This window comes from Nomascus leucogenys, chromosome 4, assembly GCF_006542625.1.
Source record: "Nomascus leucogenys isolate Asia chromosome 4, Asia_NLE_v1, whole genome shotgun sequence".
In the NCBI taxonomy this organism is placed as follows: domain Eukaryota; kingdom Metazoa; phylum Chordata; class Mammalia; order Primates; family Hylobatidae; genus Nomascus; species Nomascus leucogenys.
The window spans coordinates 147,291,258-147,311,615 of record NC_044384.1 but is presented as its reverse complement, the minus strand read 5'-3'; the positions used below and the strand labels follow the sequence as shown (position 1 = coordinate 147,311,615).

Here is a 20,358-nt window from a genome sequence, read left to right as displayed (position 1 = left end):
GTTTATCTTTTGGAAAATGTCTTTGCTTTCTATAAAATGAATTTCAGCAGTTTGTAATTTTAACAATAAAATTCTAAATATTAAGCAACAAATTTCCCAATGTAGTTTAGAAGAATCATTCAGAATAATTCCCCACCATATAATTCTATTGTAGTTACTTATTAATCTTTAAGAATTAGGATTATATTGCAAATTTCTATTTAAATTGTTTTATTCAATGAAAATCACCTGTTTTAAAATACTGTCATATAAAATCTAAACCTCATTTACTTACCTGCATAGCGAATCTTGAATCCTTTCTTACTGGTGGCATGGTCAGCGGACCAGCGGAGATATAACTGATTACTTCTGCTAGTAAAATTGGATTGTTCAGTATGATTCCCACTTAAGACCACTAGCAGAGGACTTTGCCCAGAAGAACCTAAGTGAAACGGAAAACCAAAAACATTCAGAGATGGGTGAGCACCTACAAAATGCATACTAGGTTTAGCTTTGGATTACACTGCAGTCTACGTGTGCAATACACAGATATAATTATTACAAAAGTGGAAAACAAATTCCAAATGGCTACAGTGACAGATATATTTTCTGATAAAAATAAGACAATAATGTACAAAAATAATTTCAGCTGCATATGCTATCAATGGCATCATATTTAAATAAGCTTTCTAAAAAACAGCAGTAACTGAAAAAAATGAAAGTAATATATATTGTTGTTAGTATTTATGATATTGTACTTATACAGGAAAATAGAAACTTTCATGTAATACTAGAGGAAGTGTAAAGTAGTAGAATCACTTTGGAGGACTATTTGGTAATATCCAGTAAAATTCAAGGTTTAATTATCTTTCTATGAATCCTAGCACATGTGCGCAAGTATTATTTACGCAGTGAACACGTGTATTCTAACACTATTTCTCAGGGTAAATTTTAGATCAAACTAGTAATTTGGAGTTTTAAAAAGAATTGAAGATTCCATGAAAAAGAATTAGATTCATACAGCATTAAAATTAAAAACTAGATATACACATATCCACATAAGTAATTCTTAATATAACAAATTACTAAAAATATACATTTAGAGATAAATATAATACGATAACAATTACATAAAAAATAAAAAAATGCAACATATAAAATGTGTATGTGTAGATGATAGAGAAATAATTATAAAACAAGCATAACCATGACCCATGCAATTCCAGCTTCAGAATACTAACTTCCTCTAGCAGAGGCACAAGTGGAATTGGATATAGGTGAAGCTTCTAAATTTACCTTTACATATTGCTTCTTTATAAGATGAGGGCCTAAAGTAAATTTGACAAAGCCCTGAAATTCATATCTAGTTTCTTCATTTTTCACCTGTCCATGGTATTTGAAATTGTTTTAAAAATATTGAGACCACAAAGTTAACACTGAATGTACAGGTAAGAAAAGAAAGCCCAGCGGAGAGTCAGCCGGCATTGCCCTCATCACCATAACCCAAAGCCACTTATCAGGAGAAACTGCCTCATGGCACTGGGGCTTGCCAGCAACGGTACTCCATAATGAGCTCGGCATCATCTCACACTCGTAAAAGCGTTCACGGCGTTTTGCATTTCACAGCTCACTCCTAGGGAACACATTACGGACTGGGACAATGCAGCTCTCGTTGTTCATAATACAAATGCTATGAAGTAAAGTGACACCCGTCTTTGTTGTTATACGTAAAATTTTATTTGTGCAAAGATACTGAGAAACCACACTCCACTCACCGTGTAACTCCCAATCAGAGCAGTTCTCATGATTTTTTTCAAGTAAGACTGTTATGGACTAGACTGGGTTCCCCTCAAACTTACACACTGAAGTCCTATGAAGTCCTAACCCTCAGGACTTGGAAATGTGACTTTAAAGAGAGAGAGGGAGGGTCCCTAAAGACATAACTAAGCTTAAACGAGGTAGTATGGGTGGGTCCTGATCTAATACAACTGATGTCTTTCTAAGAAAAGGAGATTAAGAGACAGGCACACCCTGAGCGGGGGCCACATCTGCAAGCCTGGGAGGGAAGCTTGGAGGAGAGTCCCGCCCTGCTGACCCCTTCCGCTTAAAAGTTTAGCATCCAGAATTGTGAGAACACAAATTTCTGTTGAGGCTAGGCGTGGTGGCTCACACCTGTAATCCCAGAACTTTAGGAGGTAGAGGCCAGTGGATCACCTGAGGTCACAAGTTTGAGACCAGCCTGGCCAATACGGTGAAACCCCACCTTTACTAAAAACACAAAAAATTAGCTGGGCATGGTAGCAGGCACCTGTAATCCCAGCTACTCAGGAGGCTGAGGCAGGAAAATTGCTTGAACCCAGGAGGTGGAGGTTGCAGTGCGTTGAGGTTGTGCCATTGCACTCCAGCCTGGGCAACAAGAGCAAAATTCTGTCCTAAAAAAAAAATTATGTTGAAGCCACTCAATTTATGGCACTTTGTCATGGCAGCCCTAGGAAAGACATATGAAACAAACAAACGAACAAAAAACCACAACCCAAAACTAGCATATTAAATAATCGGGCAACGCTGACTTTGGTCAGAGAGAAGGAGGATGAGAAGAAATGATATTAATAGTTCTCACTATGAAAAACGTCATGGCTAAATTTCCTGGGAGACGACCTGCAAAAGAGTGGCTGGTATTTCATAATCAAAGACAAAGCATGTTTGGTATGTTGATTTGCTTGTTGGTGTTTAAAAGGATAATGTATATTCAGAGATAAAATGCCACTGGGAAATTAATTAACCTGAATTTATGATATTTTGAAATGTCATTTTCAGAGACAGAACTCAAGAGTAAAGTTTTAGGGTTTTTTCTTTTTTTTTTTTTTGAGACCAAGTCTTGCTCTGTCTCCCAGGCTGGAGTGCAATAGTACAATCTTGGCTCTCTGCAGCCTTTGCCTCCCAGGTTCAAATGATTCTCTTGCTTCACCTCCTGAGTAGCTGGGATTACAGGCGCCTGCCACCGCACCCAGCTAATTTTTGTATTTTTTAGCAGAGACAGGGTTTCACCATGTTGGCCAGGCTGGTCTTGAACTCCTGACCTCAGGTGATCCATTCATCTCGGTCTCCTAAAGTGCTGGGATTACAGGCATGAGCCACCAAGCCCAGCCAGTTTTAGGTATTCTTAATCCAGCATCTGAACCCTCATTATGTTCTATCTGTTCTCTTTGTCTAAAATGTAACTAACTTTCTAGAAGGACTAGCCTTTAAAAGCACACATTCAAATTGGCATGTACAGAAAACCAGCACAGCAGTAAAGGAAGGTATCCACTTCTGTTACCAAAATGGAAACTAAGTATTCCACCAGTGTACACTGTAATTTTAATTTTGACAGTCTTCTCAATTGAGTTTCATAATGATTAAAACACTGTGTTTTAAAAAGCATTATGGGATATCCACTACTTAAGCCATAGAGAGTAATATACTCTTGAGATAATAAAGTTTAAAATCAATACATTCAACATGTTTTTTGGTCAACCTATGAACTATAAAAGAGCTCGTCTTACAAAAAAAAAAAAGAGAGAGAGAGGGACAGAGAGATACTAACATGACATTTACTGCAACAAAAATGTCATCGCTTAAAAACATATTCATATAAAACTCTGACCTTTCCCTTTGTAGAAAAAACTTTAAGACCAGACAATCCTAGTCACTGATCTCTGATAATTTTGACAGCAAGTATTATGCTATTGTCTCTGACGTATTTTGCCTGTTGTTTACAACGGCTATGATCTGTCCAAATTTGTAGGAGATCAAATTGCAAGCCATGAGTGCATAAATTATTGATAAATATTTTGCTCCTGAAAGTAAGAGACTTAAAAGCATGGCCAGTATATTTTGATTCAACTACTGTGAAACAAAAGAACATGCAGAAGTTCAAAATAATTATTTAAATATACTTTTATGTCCTTTGTAGGGATATACATGTCTGTATATACACAAACACAAACACAGACATACAGCCTGTGAGGGTGGATGCTCCACATTTTAATTTTTGTATAATACCTAATAGGCCTCAAATAGTTTACCTCTCTTCTTCCTCAACAAGAGAAACCCCATTTTTATACTCACCTAATGACTGACTTCTCTCTACAGGCTAAAGGAAAAGTTGTAAATAATGTATGTTTGTTTTAAGATACACATTTAAAAAGCCATGCTCTGAAAATGAAAATATTGCTCTCCAGTCCTCTGTTTCTATCTATAAAAATGTCTAATTTATTAATTCATTTTTGAAAATACATGAATTGATTCAGTGATGTCTATCTATATAAGCAATTTGATTCATCAACTCAGTAAAGTGAATACAAACACACATCAAATCAATTAGAATAATTTACTTTTTTCACTGAATTGACTGTTATTTATCTGAACTCAATGACAAACCTTTCAAAATATGTGAAAACCCTGTTATTATGTACAGCCATAATCGCATCCGGTCTAATTTTCTTGGCTATGACGGTTTTACACAAAGACAAATATTACCATTCCTTCCATTTCAAACTGACGATTCAACCACATACTACTTTTAATCACATCCCTGTTAAAATTTTCATTCAAATTGCATAAAAATCGTGAGACTATTATTGAAAACGGTATTGCATGTGTTCAGTTAACCATATTTCACTATTTCAAAGAATCACACTTTAAAAACTCCTGTAGCATTTATCATCTAGAAATCTCTGTGAGCCATGATTTTTTACATATTTCTAGTAAATACTTATTTCTAGAAAAATAATTATATAGATGACAAAAATACCTCTGGGCCTAAGTTTCCTAAAATATCTTGTGAATTGCTATTACATACAGCAGAGAGAGAAAGAGCTATTCAGATCATCTTCTCTAAATCACCGTGTTAAAAAATCAAATAATGGTGAAAGAAGATTCGGTACATTTTCAGGGTGTATTCCTAAGCATTCTAACTATTTGAAAAGTGACAGTGTTAACAATCTCATGGTTTGGCTGTGTCCCCTCCCAAATCTCTTCTTGAATTGTAATTCCCACGATTCCCACATATCGTGGGACAAACTTGGTGGGAGGTAACTGAATCATGTGGGTGGGTCTTTCCCATGCTGTTCTCCTGATAGTGAGTAAGTCCCACAAGATCTGATGGTTTTAAAAACAGGATTTTTCCCTGCACAAGCTCTCTCTCGTGCGCATGCGCCCACTCTCGCGCACGCGCTCTCTCTCTCTCTCATGCCTGCCAGTATCCATATAAAACGTGACTTGCTCCTGCTTGCCTTCCACCATGATTGTGAGGTCTCCCAAGCCATGTGGAACTGTCAGTCCATTAAATCTCTTTTTCTTCCTAGTCCTGGGTATGTCTTTATCAGCAGCATGAAAATGGACTAATACAGTACAACAATCATATGGTAATGTTTTACAGACCGCTTGATCTCTTGAGAATGCACAACCCCAAACTAGTTTATTTTTTGTTTGCTTTGGGAAAACATAAGTTAACTCAAGAATATATTCAAGTCTTTATGTTACTACAACATTGTAACAGTGTTTTTATTAATGATGCTGAGGTCACTGGTATACAAAGATTAAAGAAACTTACCATCAAACACTTCCAGTGCATCAAATTGCTTTTCACTTTGAAATGTGTCCACAAAGATGGTAATGTTGTAGTTTGGTTCCACTTTAATACTCCAAGAGCAAGTCTGGGAGTTAAAATAATTACCCGGGTACCCTGGACTGAGAATGACTCCCGATGATCCAGTCCGGACTTCATTTGCTGGGCATTGTGCTGGAGAGAAAAGTACCAGCAAAAGTTTGCTTAAATAACATGATCCCAACTTCAATAGGATAGTTTCTATCTCTGTATAAACACGCCAATGAAAGGAAAAAGCAATCTTATTGAGCTCTGCCCAAATTTCATACCGGATGCAAACACAGAGGGAGGACAACACTGAATAATCATGAGAATTGTGCATCTGTCTCTTTGCAGTTCTCTCCACTCGGCCTGCACACTCTTTCGGCCCCTGCATCTCCCACATACCTTAATTTGGGGCAGGTGCATCATGGATTTCATTATACAATGCAAGACTTCCTAACTCTACTACAAAGAAGAACCTCACCATTTCAAAAGAGTACTACAGAAATAATGGTGAAATGTCATGCAATAAGAAAAGAAAACTCCTATTTATTTTCGCGTTAAATATACAGTAGCCCCTCCTTATTCCTGGGGATACACTCCAAGACCCCTAGTGATGCCTGATGCTGCAGATGGTCCAGAATCCTATGTTGTTTCTGGTGCAATCACATCATACAGGGCAATGGATATGCTGGACAAAGCTGGGATTCATGTCCTGGGTGAGACATAGCCCGGGGATGACAGATTTCATCAGGCTATTCAGAACACTGCAAAATTTTAAATGTGTTGTTATTTCTGGAATTTTTTATTTAATATTTTCAGACTGTGCTTGATCACAGGTAACTGAAATTGCAGAAAGGGAAACCTCGGATCGGGGGTGGGGGGGAACTACTGTACTTAGCATAGTAATATTCAAACGTTCGATGTGATTGCTCGGGACCCTGGGAAGAGGAAGAATTAGAGACCTGGTCTCAGTCGCACATGGGACACCTCAGCAGGAGCCCTGATTCCTAAGGGATGAATTAATTGTAAATGTATCATGAAGATACTATGGCTACATCGTATTTTTTCTCCTCTTGCTTTTAAAAATATTATTATTCAACTACTTCCAGTTTAATCAACATAAAAATAATCTGCAGGGATCTGGATATGCAAAACAAAACACCACAGTCTCCTAATTAGTCATTTCTCTCATCACTAAATTATATTCCAGAAACAGTTTTTGTATAAAACTATTAAGGGAAATTTTTTTCTATTATTGGTAATGGTTCATAAATAAAAAAGGTATATCAAAATTACTTGTAGAGTGTTGAGAGTTCTACAGTTAATCACATTTTTCTTAATGAAAAAGAGCTTCTGTTAAATTTATTTATTGAGTTATCGCCTTTTAATTAGTTAAATGTGTGCTATTTATACATACATTTCAAGATAGAAACTTGTTAAACAGATAAGTGAAGCTTATGATATGTGTTTTTATTCAAGTAACTGCCTTTTGAAAGGTAATTTATTTCCTATTTTCTTCCATTTATCTTAACATTCTAATTAAGATATATTTTAAAATTTAGAAAATGTTTAGACCTAAGACCACCAATCATAAAACATTTCATTGAACTCTTTAAATAACATGTATTTTAGGTGAGATTTAAAAAATATTTACAATGATAAATTAATGGCAATAATATAAACTAAAATAATCCTAATCAGAACACACACATTGAAACAACTGAGTTAAAGGTCTAATTTTCTTCTGTGATGGTGACCTCATCACTTTGTAAAATACACGAGGCCCATTCAAAGTTAATGTGATATTTTAAGAAAGAAAAAATAATGAAATTAGAGTTCATGCCTGTGTATATCCGTGCAGGATAGGACCTCAAGTTTTAGAAGCTCCACAGACCCGCCTTGACTTTGCAGTAACAACCAGGGCTTTTCTTGGCTCTGACGTGTAAGTACAGACTAATAATAGCTCCCCCTCAGGGTTCTAATTAGAGCCAATATATGCATTTTTTTTTAATCTAAAGCACTATGTGGGCAGAAACTGTTGTAAGGACTAGAGATGATTACACCACATGCCTACCTTTTCATAACTGTTAGGGACAAACCGCCCCAAAAAGCTTCTTGGTACTGCGGACACTCCCCCCAAACCCCTCTGTACTGCCCACCCCTCCCCTTAATGCCCTGCAACTCTTCTCCGTGCCGTTCACCCTTCCCCCAAGCCTCTTTACATTTCTAAGCCTTATCCAAGCACTGCAGTGAAACCAGCAGACTTCACTGATCAGACCTTACGACAATAAGCAAACCCCAATTACAAACCATCCAGACCACACACAGGGAGGTCCGTGGGAAGCATAAACAAACTTTACCTACACCCTCCTGTAAGTTCCTTCATCTAGCTGCTGCCATAAACTTTGGTCACAAGAGAATATATGGCAAAGTTAACCAACAAACAACCCCGGGGTCCCTCTCCCCCATATAAACCCCTCACTTTGTAAGCTCAGGGCTGCCTCTTGTGTCTGTGCTGGAGCAGCTGGCAGGTTCAATAAACGTATTCACCCGACTTTGGGTCTATTCAACCTTTCTCTAGGCTGACCTTATACTAACACAAAAATGCCACCAGAGGGCGTTTCAGTTTGTGGGATTACACTTGAAAAATAGCCAATCTCTCTACCCTGTATTTTTATGAGGACTGAGATTTTATAACTGCAGCTATAGTTATCAGATGACATTGGGAACTTCAGGCCATCTGGAAGTACGAAACCTTTACTGAGTTGCTAAAATCCACCTGAAAACCTATTCGCACATCCTGGGGTTTGACAGCAGTGCAGTGATCTAACCCAGAAGCAGCATTTTAAACATAGCCCATTCTTATTCCTTTCATATTTGAAAAGCTGATTTTGTTTCTTAGGGAAGACAAAATGAAAATATAAGCAACTTGTTATATAATTCCCACTAGTTTACAGAGGACTCTCAGTTTCTACAATTATCTCCGACCAAAGAGGTAGGAGACAGTTTGTAGAGAATTTGTACCATTTTTCATTTGTATCATTTATCATTTGTATCATTTTTCTTACAATATTTAGCAATACTTTTTTCAGTCATACATATTGTTTTCAAAATTCATTTGGGTTTTTTTGGTGTTTTGAGGTTTAGTTTTGTTTTTTAATTTGTTTGTTTGTTTTTTTGAGACAGGGTCTCACTCTGTCACCCAAGCCAGGCTGGAGTGCAGTGGCAGGATCACGGCTCACTGCAGCCTTGACCTCCCACCTCAGCTGCTCGAGTAGCTAGGACTATAGGTGCACACCACCCCTCCTGGCTAATTTTTGTATTTTTATTTTGGAAATGTTGTTTTGCCATGTTACCCAGGCTGTTCTCCAAGTCCTGGGCTCAAGCAATCCTTCCACCTCAGCCTCCACCGTGCTCGGCCTAAGAGGCATTTGGATGTGTTTGCCCATGAGTGAAAGTGATTTGCTTTCTTGTGTTTCTTCTGCTCTTTCATATGGAACCACTCCTTCTGGTCAGTGTATTATAAACTGTTGCTTGGAGCAATACCCGCTTGGAGTGGGAGGGCTTAAAGGGACTGCGGTGTTGTCCTGTAGCTGAGATGTTTATTTCTTAGCAGCAATCACACATTGGAAAACAGCTGTGTCTCCACTTGGGAATCTGGGAAACCTCTCACCACAGGGCAGCACCTGCTTAGAGCACCTGTCAAAAACACACATGAAAGCTTGCCTCTCTCAGACATCACCTGCGCTTCAAGCTATGATCCTTCTGCACAATGTTAGTGCCCCAGATTGTTTTTAAAGAAAAATAAAATGTGAGGTTTAAAACCCAAAGCCTCTTATTCAATGCATCTCATAGGCCTTCAGCAAAAGTAATAGGAGATGAGGATTAGTACTCCAGGGTTAATGGCATAAATTGGGATTTATGAGTAACTAAGATTAATTCTTAAAAGCACCTATAGGTATGATGGAATTGGAGAAGGTGAGTCCTCTGTGAACCAGGGGAAAGGCTGCCCCAGGGCCCTCGTGACGCCTGCTATTATCCCGCACACACAGAAGGAAGCCAGAGCTAGGCAGCGGCGGTTTTTATGTCGCCTCCATCCGCTGCTTTCGAATGGTCATTATCAGAAGGTCGTTGAATCTCCTTAATGTTTACTGAAAATGTATTTTTTTCTCTAAAGAAATGAATATTCTAAAAACTATTAAAGGATCCCCCATGGCCCACAGGATGAAGAAACCTGACGTTGAAGCCCTTTAAAGTCAGCTCCTGGTTTAGGTTTCCAGCCTGATTTAACTTACCAACTCTTCCCCCAAAACACCCTGAGAGCAAGCAGCAGGAAGCCATCTCCTACTTTTTCCTCGACGCCACACCCTCCTTTGTGTTTCCAAACCTTTGTTATTAATTCTCTTCACTTTTTGAAATCCTTCTCTTTCCTTAACAGGAGAAAAGCCACTTCTGTGATGTCTCTTACTCAGGTTTTTCTACAGTAAGATGAGTGTCTAGCACAGTAATATCTCCATATAAGGCTTTTTTTTTTTTTTTTAGACGGAGTCTCTCGCTCTGTCACCCAGACTGGAGTGCAATGGCGTGATCTCGGCTCACTGCAAGTTCCGCCTCCCGGGTTCACGCCATTCTCCTGCCTCAGCTTCCGGAGTAGCTGGGACTACAGGCGCCCGCCACCACCCCCGGCTAACCTTTTTTGTATTTTTAGTACAGACGGGTTTTCACCGTGTTAGCCAGGATGGTCTCGATCTCCTGACTTCGTGATCCCCCCCCTCAGCCTCCCTAATTACTGGGATTACAGGCATGAGCCACCACGCCTGGCCAATGCTGACTTTCAAAGAACAATGCACTCTCCTTGTTTCCCTAAAATTGGTGATAATTTTCCCTTTCTTTCTCTTTCTTTCTTTCTTCTTTCTTTCTTTCTTTCTTTCTTTCTTTCTTTCTTTCTTTCTTTCTTTCTTTTTTTGACAGAGTCTTGCTCTGTCGCTCAGGCTGGAGTGCAGTGTTGTGATCTCAGCTCACTGCAACCTCCACATCTGGGGTTCAAGCGATTCTCCAGCCTCAGCCTCCAGAGCAGCTGGGATTACAGATGCCTGCCACCACATCTGGCTAATTTTTGTATTTTTAGTAGAGAGAGGGTTTCACCATGTTGGCCAGGCTGGTCTCGAACTCCTGACCTCAGGTCATCCTCCCGCCTCGGCCTCCCAAAGTGCTGGGATGGTGATAATTTTCAAAGCACAACTTCTAAAAGTCTGATTATGACATTTGAAGAAGACAGACTAATAGCTAATATAATTTTTCTGAAGAATTTATTGGGAGATGGGCCCCCACTTGAGCACAATCGAATCAATCAAATAGTAGAAAAGTACTTAAAGAAAGATGATAATTAAGTGCTTCATTGATTAAGGATCTGGTTAAAGACATCTAGGGTCCCATTTCCTCTTTATTTTTAAATGATGAGTTGCTTAGAGAATGACAGCTAAGATCACTCTCCGTTTGTTTTAAACAAATTGACTCATGACTTGAAAGAGGAGCAGAAAACTAGGTTATCCTGTGTGCCTCCTGAGGAGCGAAGTGGGGCATGGGAACCTTCAGCATGAGTAAAAGTTGACAAATTTTGTCTGCAGAATGCTCCCTGTAACTGTCTGTGACAACTGAGGAAATTGAGAGAATAACGCTCATGTTGCGTTGATCTAGACATGTGCCACTTAAAGATGGGGACAGGCTGTGAGAAATGCATCTTTAGGGGATCATGTCACCACGCAAAGATAACAGCATGCACTCCTGAGGCAGGCCAGTCTCATTAACGCAGGCCTCCATAACAACTGCTTCCGTACTAACGGACTGTTTCAGTTAAACATTAAAAGCTGAAAGAGCCAGCGCCTTTATACAAAGCCTGGAAGGTAACAAAGAGTTTGCCCTAGGCTTCTCCTGGGCCTTGATGCATGACAAGGTAACAAAGGAATTCTTAACAGGACCCTTTTAGAACTCAACAAGTTTTATTAGCGGTCTGAAGAAACTCCTCAGGCCTCCACAAACAACTTTATTGGGGTCTAAAGGAGCTCCCCAAACCTTTATGATTTAGCAGGAGACAAAACAATACTAATCACCCCAGCATCTGGACCCGTTTAGATTCAGTAAACTTACTGAGGCTCCAGACGAAGGTCTTCAGGACTCAGACCTTAGTTACAGATTTTAAAATGTTAATCACTTATGTCTTTAAATAAATACACACTTCCACATAGACATATAGCTTAGGAGGTACAAAAGCTCTAAAAAACTTTATAATTTTGAGTTGATCTGGTGATAATTTCCAGGCCTTCTCCCTGTAACCAGTTACAGAAATAAAAACTCTCTTCCCCCTCAGTTCATCTGCATCTCGTTATTGGGCCATGAAAAATAGTAGCCCCACCCTCAGTTTGGTCCAGGAACACTTACACACACCCAGATGGCACAGCCTGCTACACAATTAAGCCATATGGTGTAGCCTATTGCTCCTAGACCCCACACCTGCACAGTATGAGACTGTACTGAAGACTGTAGGCAACTGGAACACAAGGGTAAGTATTCTCACATCTGAACTCGTCTCAACATGGAAAAGGTAATGCGTTGCCCCGTAGTATTGCAACTGCTAGATGTCACTTGGTGGTGGGAATTTTCAGCTTCATTATAATCTTACAGGACCACGTTTATCTACACGATCTGTCATGGATCAAAACGTCATGCAGTGCAGGATTGTTCTCTGTTCTTGGCTTGTCATGAATTAAACATCATTTAAATAAGAACTTGGTTCATCTGGAGAGAACACCCTAATCAAATTCCCTTTTTTTTTTTAATGATGTAGTTTTGCTCTTGTTGCCCAGGCTGGAGTGCAATGGCACAATCTCTGCTCACTGCAACCTCCACCTCCCAGGTTCCAGTGATTCTCCTGCCTCAGCATCCCGAGTAGATGGCATTACAGGCATGTGCCACCAAGCCCAGCTAATTTTGTATTCTCAGTAGAGATGGGGTTTCTTCATGTTGGTCAGGGTGGTCTTGAACTCCTAACCTCAGGTGATCTGCCCACCTCGTCCTCCCAAAGTTCTGGAATTACAGGCATGAGCCACTGCCTCTGACCAAATTCCCTATTTTTAGAGCAGCACATTTGATACATACGTATGCCTTTCTTCTCTTCTCACCTAAGATCACCTTTAGTTAAAGTCTATTCTGAGAAACTTGAGGCTTTGTTTGTTGGGATTAATAAAAATGTGAAGGTTTGCCTGGGTTCATTTTTATATAGAACGGCAGAAGATGAACACTTATTATATCCCCCCCCCCCACCGTGAGGAAAGAATCCATAAATAGACCATTGTTGGTCCTGGAAAACGGCACAGACGTAGGCTTTCTCCTAAGAAGACAATGACTTGGGTCTCCTGACTTTTCACCCAATGCAATCCCCACTTCTAAGTAAGGCAACCTAGAGGCACAGATTTTGATGACTTCCACAGCCTGTGGTCTGCTTAGCGTTTACACAGACGAGCAGGCCAAGGGTCTGGCCCTCTGCTCAGGTAGTGGTTTCCTGTAATCAATAGTTCTGATGTAGATAGAACTTTAATGTTAATATTTTTTCAAAAAAAATCTAAGTTATTATACATATTTGGTAATAATTCATTCCAAAATGTATGCCAATTTTTCTTCAGATGTAGAAGATTGTTTCTCTTTCAGGGTGCCTGGAATCCTGCCTTATTCCAGAATGAGAATGCACAAAGTTATCAGACTTTTTTTTTTCTTTTTCTTTTTTCTTTTTTTTTTTTTTTTTTGGGACAGTTTTGCTCTGTCTCCCAGGCTGGAGTGCAATGGCAAGATCTCGCCTCACTGCAACCTCCACCTCCTGGGTTCAAGCAATTCTCCTGACTCAGCCACCCCAGTAGCTGGGATTACAGGTATGCGCCACCACGCCCAATTAATTTTGTATTTTTAGTGGAGACACGGTTTCTCCATGTTGGTCAGGCTGGTCTCGAACTCCCAACCTCAGGTGATCCGCCCACCTTGGCCTCCCAAAATGGTGGGATTACAGGCATGAGCCACCGCGCCTGGCCAGTTATCAGACCTTTGAAGAGGTTCCATTCACAGGTGTGAGCATCTGCAAAACTACTGCAAAGTCGATACTTTTGCAAAGAAAACTTCCTTTTATAGGGAAGGCGGTTAACATTATAAAACACTCAAAAAGATAAATTTATTTAATATTCAGTGGGCCTTTACAACAATCTCAAAAATAAAGCGGATAAATCATCCTCTCTGTGCACAATGCAGGGAAGAGTGACTTGCTCAAATCTGCCTGACTGAGTGACTCTGCCACCTGGTCCTGTCTTCCTAAATCGTGGGCCCTTTTAGCTGCATCAGTCACCCTAAGGAATGACAATAGTTGGATTCCTTAAAAGAGCCGCATTGCTCAAAAGCACTACATCTGCACTTCAGTATGACTTTGAAGTCACAAAAACTATTCTAATTTAGAAAGTTTTTGATAGCTGAACTAATGATGTTTCTGACTTACTTGAGCATTTGAGCTTATGTAAGGTTTTTCAAGTCTTTTTTATTCAATGATACTTGAAAGTGATGTCTATTAAACAATATTTTAAAAGTAATCTACTTGTCTTCTAATAGATTAAATCAACAGATTCAGCCTCAGTATCTTGTTCTATTATTGTATATTGTCTATTTTCTTGCACATGGTCTACATATGTTAAACATATGTGAGAAAAACATGAGATGTGCATGTTTCTTTTTTTATAAATTTACATTGAAATATTAAACACCAGCTAATTATATGCATGCTGATGTATTTATAGCAAAATGAAGTGATATTCAAAATTTCCCTTGAAATGCATCAAAAATATAGCGTAGCTTAATAAATGGCTAGAAAGATTACAGACAGGCATGTGATAAAGGAAATACTTTGTAAGTTTTCATAGTGGAAGCTAGGTGGTATATATTCAGGTGTTAAATTATTCAGGTATTAAAATTATTTCAACTTTGCCATGTTTGAACATTTATATGATAAATTGCTGTGAGAAACATGACTTCTTATTTGATATGGCCTTGGTTTATTTTCTACGACTAGGTAAAAGAAAAAGCTTCATTAGATATTTCTGTTAGCATGTTAGTTTCATTGCAATGGGATCAGAGCGCAGATTAAGTGCAGGCTGGGTGCAGTGGCTCACGCCTGCAATCCTAGCAATTTGGGAAGCTGAGGCAGGTAGATAGCTTGAGTCCAGAAGTTCAAGACCAGCGTGGGTAATATGTTGAAAACCCATTTCTACCAAAAAAATAAAATTCAAAAAATTAGCCAGGCATGGTGGTGCATGCCTGTAGTCCCAGTTACTCAGGAGGCTGAGGCAGGAGGATCACCAGAGACCAGGGAGGTTGAGGCTGTGGTGAGTCATGATTGCACCACTGCACTCCCACCTGGGTGACAGAGTAAGACCCTATCTCCAAAATAAATAAATAAATAATAAATAAATATATAAGTTCACACCTATACAAAGAAATGCAGACCAATACAAACAATACAATTTTCCATGTGGAATAAGTTTGTGTAGTTTTAGTATCGAACAGTGCATACCTTCACATGTTGGGAGAGAACCCTCAAACTGCAACTGGGAACTGAGCTTGCAGGTCAGGGTGTCAGTCCCCACCAAGGTGTACCCGGGGTGGCACTGGTACTTCACAAAATCTCCTAGAAGAGTCAATACAACAAACCAGGAAATTGTGTGTGACCTTCTGAGTGTGTGAAGGTCTGACACATATAGGACTACTTAATGAATTAAATCAACTTGCAAATCTTTTTAGAAACTATGTCTGTATTAATTTTTAGTCTTTTAAAAATAGTACCATTTTAAGTTCTTCATTTATAAAAATGCTCTATTAAGCTTAGCCGATATTAGTACTAAATATGTGGCAGCTTTTCTTCCTTGACTGAGGCATCCATGTTGGTTTCCCTTCCTCAGTGACTGCCGACGGAAAAAAAAAGCAAAATAGAAGCTATGGTTTAAGCAAGATTGGAGAATCGAATGGCTTTACAGCATCCATGGAGACTCATCTCTGACCTTGGCCTACTTAGCACAATGTTCCAATTAACCAAGCCAGGGTGAGGACAGCAGAAATTGGGTCACATGGTTTGACCAGTGGTCTGAAACACAGGGCAGAGTTTTATAATTGGGGCTGAAAAATCCTGGGTTGCAATAATTATACTATAAACATATGCCATCACTGCTTTCTCAGTATGACCAGAAGAGTATTTAATAAATTAGATCATTAAAGTAAAAAGATAAACCAGAAATCCTAAATATCATCACCAAATATTTTCTCTTATTATATCCCAGTTTCAATGAAATGTCAATGTTATGTAATCACCCTTTTAGCCACAAATGATTAAGATTTTTCTTAAGTGCATGAATGTGTCCCCCTAACCGAATGCAAATATCTGCCCAAGTCTGTCTCTGAAAACTTTATTAAAAACTATGAACTAGCAAATGTTATAGAGGAAAAAAATGTTCAAACTGACATCAAAATTCAAATGGCAAAACAAAAAAAATCATGGTAATGAAGAGTGACAGACATTTTCTGTTTGATACATGACCTCTGTATAAGTTCTCAGCAATACTTTCAGGATAGTTTGTTTTTTGTTTCTGTTTTTATCTTTGTTTCTCTGACAAAGTACACACTAACTTGTCTGAGTAATGATTACAATGAGAAGTGGGTGTAAAAAAATGTCGTGCTGAGTTCATGTATTATAATGAGGAAAGTATTACCTATTTCAAAATCATCATCCTCAGTAAGCATTTCTGCCTGTGGAACCGCTGGGGGAGGTTGACATTTCTTGAGCTGAAATGCTAAATGATTAATGGAAAGAATAATAATAATTGCAATTACACTTGCCAAATAAACACAACTAGTACAAAAATTCATCTTACAGTTGTTATAATGCTTAAGTACACTGACTGCAATGTCTATATTCATGAATCATAGTTTTATAAAATTCCCAAGCTTCAAATGTTCATATTATTATTTTATGCCAAAAAACAGTTAAAGCCTAAGGAAAAAAGTGTACAATTATTTTTTAAAGTATAGCATTTAAATAAACACACTTTACAGATGTTTGGAATTCTGCAAGAAGAATGATTCAACAGTCACAACCTGGCTCCCTGTCCATGTGCAGATTTGATAACGTCTGCCCTGTCCCTTGTCCTGAGGAATTCTGTGGGTGGCAGTGTTCGTGAGAGATAAGCGATTGATTGACAGACATTCTGCATATCGTTTAGAGTGCATTCCCAGGATTACTGGAGGTTTGCTTTCACACCATTTATAGTTACATGACATTTGCTATAACACCTTATCTTGAAACAGGACGAGTAAATCTATAAAAGGTACCAAATCTCTTTCGGTGGTCTTCATCTGAGAGTTTCACTTAGGATACATGTATCTTGGAATAAATCCAAGCTTGATACGATGTGAAATAATGAAGATATCATTAAACAAAAAAAGGACCACAGGAAACGCTGGCCTCCAATGCAAGAGAATCATACATGCCCTCGGCTGAGTCAAGAAACTTCAGCTGGAAACAAGGTGTGGGTCAACACTGCAGTAAACACCACATGGAATTCTCAGTCTTAATTAACAGAGTGAAAATCAACTGACCGTGGAAATTGAGGACAAAGAAGCCTCCATTTGAAAAGTCGCTGTGGAACTTGAGCAGGACTTGGTTGCTGGAGCTATATGCCGTTTCGAGGGCTGTGTTGCCACTGAAAACTCCCAGCTGGGGTGAGTTCTGATCGGGACCATCCCTAGGAAAGACAGAAGGAGGTGGCCGGCTAAGTATATTTACTTCTGAGTGAGATTTATGGAAACTTTGGCTAATGAATTAATTTTTTTAATAAAAGCAATAAAACGTATGCATTCTCTGGATACTGTGTTTGTAAACATCAAGATGTTGAATGTCCACAAAGCTGAGGAACCCTCCAGTCTCTCTCTTTCATTAATGTTCCACAAGCGCTCTGCACTGGTCAAATGTCAACACTCACCGGGCGCCAGTGGCTCACGCCTGTCATCCCAGCACTTTGGGAGGCCAAGGCAGGCAGATCGCCTGAGGTCAGGAGTTTGAGACCAGCCTGGCCAACATGGTGAAACCCTGTCTCTACTAAAATTACAAAAATTAGCTGGGCCTGGTGGCACGCACTTGTAGTCCCAGCTACTTGGGAGGCTGAGGCAGGAGAATTGCTTGAACTCAGGAGGCGGTGGTTGCAGTGAGCCAAGATCGTGCCACTGCATTCCAGCTGCACGACAGGGCCGAGACTCTGTCTCAAAAATAAATAGATAAATAAAAATTAAAATAAAAATGTCAACACCTGTGGGATTTTCCATTCTAAATATGGAGCTGAATCTATGGGGCATGGCCAACCACAGAGTGCTTTTGTTTTGGTTTTAAAACGGCAGTTTCATTGTAGTCGACCTAATATTTCAAATTCTGTTTCTCCTCACTCTCACATCCACTGATTCTGGTCGTTGTCATCTTAGATGTCTGATTTACTTCCACAACCTCAAAGCCAGCCTCCCTTCTTGCCCTCTGCTACTTTATTTCCCACAAAATGAGCCCGTCATTCTGCAGCCAAAATCTGGCCTTGGAGCTCTGCCTCTCAGAGCCCAGGTGCATCCTCACTGCCCCAAGAACAAAGGCCAAGTCCTTCACATGCCTTTCCAGGTCCTGCCTTACTTGCCCTGGCCGCTGGCTTCTGCTCCTGCTCCTGCTCCCACTGTGGGCTCTGACAAGACTGTAGCCACACCACACACAACACACACACACACAACATACACAACACACACACAGACACCATACAAACACACATGTAAGCCACACAGACATACACGAGGAACACACACCACACAGACACACCCATAGAGACACACATTACACACACATACAGCCCACCCGCACCCACAAACACACATCCTCTACACACACACACAGATGCAGACACACAGACATAATTCTGCCTATTTCTACCATGTAGCAAAACCCACACGTACTATGTGAAACTGATTCCCTATATCTCTGGATTTCGTTGGTGAATTTCTTCTCTAGTATCTAAGAAGTTTATTCTAAATATGTGCCCTGTATATAAATGGCCTATGTATGCTAAGTCAGAATTATCACAATTACAGATATTTTGACTTCAGAGGTTCTCATACCAAACAGCAATGTAATCGTTCACAGCTTCCGTCTGTAACAGGGTGAAGTTGATGTAAACTCCGTGCCCGGGAGGCACCGTGATGAGCCAAATGCAGTCCTTCAGGATCGGATACTCATCAGGAAAGCCAGGGGAGTAGATGGTGCCGTTCTGAGAAGTTACGTTGTACCCACAAGGGGCTGCAAAGGAAGCCAAGAAAAAACAAGCGCCATACAGCTGATTTTAGAAAGTAGAAAGCTAAATATTTGACCCCAGACTACCTTACCCAACATTTTTCCTGATGGGAAACAGGTGTGAAATATTTCTGAATGACCATTTTGTCAAAATTACCGCCCTAAAATCTGAAGACCTGAGAAGAATTATATGTCTAAGCTAAATTGTCTCAGTTTTATTTAATATAGTCTCCATATCTTCAAAATCCCTTCAGGATAAATTTATTCTTCTACGACTCAAATAAAATCCTCAGTTATCACCTGTGACCTGCTGATAACCCATTCTAGTGTCTAGCACAATGAATTATGGCGAAAGTATTCATAAATATGTAACTGCTTTTTCTAACTCACACTGCTAGACCCTATTTATAAGCCATCTGAAAGAGTGTCATCTAAGTCTATTTGCCTTAAAACAAAGACATTATCAATTCTTTACAGATCTATACCTGAAGAAGTAATATAATGCAATGTAAGATTATGTAAGTGGTGTTTTATGGAAGCATTTCCAGTTTTTACTAGTGTTCAATGACTTGAAGAACTACAATAATACCCAATTTATTTTCATTTTTGTTAAGAAATTTATATTATTTTAATGGCAATTATTTTGTTTATGGAAAATGACAAGTCCAAATACTAATGGAATAACCTGAAATATGGTCTTTAATTTAAATATTGATATAGTGCATGAAAATCATAAAATCTTTGAAATCAAACCAACAACTAAGAGGTATGAGAAGAGTGTTCACAATTCTCTTGAACCTGGAAGGGCTGTCAAAGATTTGCCACAAATGGTATAAAATTCAGGTGGAGGAAAAAGGCCCAAACACACAAACAGAGAAACAAAAATAAAAGTTTAATAACAAGTGAGAATATACTGTGAGGCAGGATATGACACATTGTTGAACTGCACAGATGTGTACTGATTTGAAAAGAACATTGGATTGAACCTGCCTGGAGATTTGGATATTTTCATCAGAAGAAGGGACTGTATGTGGAGACTACTTTAGAAGTTTTACAGCGTAATTATTACTAAGCGAGGTTTGGAGTCACACAAACCTGGAGAAGGAAATTATCCCTGGGAGCCTCCATTTCTGTAAATTCTACGAGGTCAGGGTCTGGGACACTCCTGAAGCTTGTCATCTGTAAAATGGGACCATAGACCAGGCATGGTGGCTCACTCCTGTAATCCCAGCACTTTGGGAGGCCAATGTGGGTGGATCACCTGAGGTCAGGAGTTTGAGACCAGCCTGGCCAACATGGTGAAACCCCAACTCCACTAACAATACAAAAATTAGCCAGGCGTGGTGGT

General features: G+C 39.3%; 1 protein-coding gene across 1 annotated transcript in view; it reads right to left on the bottom strand.

The window, feature by feature from the left end:
• CSMD1 (CUB and Sushi multiple domains 1) overlaps positions 1–20,358 on the bottom strand; it is a 2,090,842-nt gene that overhangs the window by 152,678 nt on the left and 1,917,806 nt on the right. The window contains exons 43-48 of the mRNA XM_003271406.4: positions 18,839–19,016; positions 17,291–17,436; positions 16,405–16,485; positions 15,216–15,329; positions 5,576–5,764; positions 275–421 (exon numbers count right to left, since the gene is read on the bottom strand). Of these exons, the coding sequence (XP_003271454.2) occupies positions 275–421; positions 5,576–5,764; positions 15,216–15,329; positions 16,405–16,485; positions 17,291–17,436; positions 18,839–19,016 (855 nt within the window). The remainder of the gene's footprint in view (positions 1–274; positions 422–5,575; positions 5,765–15,215; positions 15,330–16,404; positions 16,486–17,290; positions 17,437–18,838; positions 19,017–20,358) is intronic.